General features: G+C 43.4%; 1 protein-coding gene across 11 annotated transcripts in view; it reads left to right on the top strand.

Moving 5' to 3' along the window:
- The window catches only part of sema4d (sema domain, immunoglobulin domain (Ig), transmembrane domain (TM) and short cytoplasmic domain, (semaphorin) 4D), a 113,107-nt gene that overhangs the window by 81,344 nt on the left and 29,263 nt on the right, over positions 1 to 2,500 (top strand). For all 11 annotated transcript variants that reach the window (XM_014138878.2, XM_014138877.2, XM_014138879.2 and 8 more), the window contains 2 exons: positions 42 to 135; positions 429 to 545. In XM_014138878.2, the coding sequence (XP_013994353.2) occupies positions 42 to 135; positions 429 to 545 (211 nt within the window). The remainder of the gene's footprint in view (positions 1 to 41; positions 136 to 428; positions 546 to 2,500) is intronic.

Below are 2,500 nucleotides of genomic sequence, written 5' to 3' on the forward strand. Positions count from 1 at the left end.
TAATCATTACTGTGTAATAATCATAATTGTGCTCTCATCAGTCCCTAAAGGATTTTAGTCTGGAGGGTCCAGCGGAGGACGGGAGAGGGAAGTGTTCCTTTGACCCATCTCAGAGCTTCACAACGGTCATGGTTGGTAAGTAGACCCAGAATTCATCAGTAGTAGACCCAGAATTCATCAGTAGTAGACCCAGATTTCATCAGTAGTAGACCCAGATTTCATCAGTAGTAGACCCAGATTTCATCAGTAGTAGACCCAGAATTCATCAACTGCTTTTTTGGTACACAGCCCTAAATACATCATTATCCTGATAATACTATTTTGAGGTATTTAGGCCTGAAAAACAACCGAACCTGGTTTAGAGAGAAATAAAAAAATCTTTATTATAGCTACATCTCATGTGTTTTCTTTCCTGTCTTTCTTTTTAGATGGAGAACTTTACTCTGGAACATCGTATAACTTCTTAGGAAGTGAGCCGATCATCTCCAGATATTCTCTTTCACAGAGTCTGTTGCGGACAGAGTATTCAACATCTTGGCTGAACGGTAATACCTGCTCCTCTCCAAATAAGGAATTGACTGTATCATTGTTACTACACTTTAACCCTTTACACTCGTACCTGTATACGGGTTGAAAATGGCAGATTTGGACATTGATAAGCACTTAAATTGGAATGCAGTGGCTGTACAGTAACATGCAATAAATGAGGTCAGAGTTCAGGCTCTGCACTTCACAGTACTGTATGGGTTTTGACTGAAATCCGTTCAGGACCGCACGCAACAAGAAGTTGCCCTCATCCATCCCGCTAATTGGGTAACTTTTGCACATTTTTGGTTGTCTGAGTGAGGGAAAAGCTGTAAATGAAGAGGACTCTTATGTATTTTGAAAGATGAGACGTTGAGGATTATAATAAATACTGCTTTGACGTCATACAAGCAACTCAAACACCTGTGAGTCCAAATGTGCACTTCACATTTCCATATCATCAAACTGATGTCATATGATATAGAGTTACAAGATGACATGGTGTCATACTCTGGGTTGTTCTGAACAGAATGAGCCTATTTGTTTGTCTGTTGTGAAGAACATTTTCAGCTGAACACACACCTGAATGCACTGCAATCAGTTTTTCTGAATTGCCTCGTGAAAGCCTAAAGGATTGTATTTTATAACTTAGCTAGTCATGTTGGCAATAGAACAAGCTTTCAAATGGCCCACCTGACCCAGATGGGGATTTATAATGGGGCATTTTTGGACTGCGTAAAACAACAGTAATTGTGTGATGGTGGGGACGCGCAGTTGTTCCAAACAACTACATGTGTGCAAGAGTCAGTTCCTGGACGTCACAGCTAGGGGAGAAAAAACGTACCGTTGAAGACTCTTCTTTGAGTCATAAAAGTGCATTGAAAGCACATTTTGGAGAGGTGTGTGTGTGTGTGTGTGTGTGTGTGTGTGTGTGTGTGTGTGTGTGTGTGTGTGTCCTCTCACTCAAACCCTTGTCATTTTTTTGGGGGGGGGGTCTTGTGTTGCACCTACCCAACATTTTCCAGGAATATTCTTATCATGTTACTGAATGTATCCAGAGTATTTTCAGATTTCGTTATCCACAAATGCAGCTAAAAGTACAGGAAATGTAAAATGCACATAAAATCAACAATCCAATGTTTGGATTCAGTCTTGTCAGGTGAACTGTTGTCCTCAACTTTAGTCTAATCATTTTCCCATAATCTCCAAACTGTTCCCTTTCTATTGCTACCATGTTTATGCATATGCTTTTCATATTTCTTCTGTGAGAGACATTTTAGCCCTGCCCATATAGGCCAATTCCCACGAGTGTAAAGGGTTTTAAGGAGCTTACGTCAAAGATCCTCTAAAAAGTACCAGCTGATCAACCTTCAAGTTTTCCTCACTCTGTTCATTATACAGACAAATCTGGTGGCGAAAGAAACACACACCTGTTTAGGAGAGGTGCTGGCTAGCGGAGTAGAACACCTGTTTAGGAGAGGTGCTGGCTAGCGGAGTAGAACACCTGTTTAGGAGAGGTGCTGGCTAGCGGAGTAGAACACCTGTTTAGGAGAGGTGCTGGCTAGCGGAGTAGAACACCTGTTTAGGAGAGGTGCTGGCTAGCGGAGTAGAACACCTGTTTAGGAGAGGTGCTGGCTAGCGGAGTAGGACACCTGTTTAGGAGAGGTGCTGGCTAGCGGAGTAGAACACCTGTTTAGGAGAGGTGCTGGCTAGCGGAGTAGAACACCTGTTTAGGAGAGGTGCTGGCTAGCGGAGTAGAACACCTGTTTAGGAGAGGTGCTGGCTAGCGGAGTAGAACACCTGTTTAGGAGAGGTGCTGGCTAGCGGAGTAGAACACCTGTTTAGGAGAGGTGCTGGCTAGCGGAGTAGAACACCTGTTTAGGAGAGGTGCTGGCTAGCGGAGTAGAACACCTGTTTAGGAGAGGTGCTGGCTAGCGGAGTAGAACACCTGTTTAGGAGAGGTGCTGGCTAGCGG

This window comes from Salmo salar, chromosome ssa13, assembly GCF_905237065.1.
Source record: "Salmo salar chromosome ssa13, Ssal_v3.1, whole genome shotgun sequence".
Taxonomy (NCBI): domain Eukaryota; kingdom Metazoa; phylum Chordata; class Actinopteri; order Salmoniformes; family Salmonidae; genus Salmo; species Salmo salar.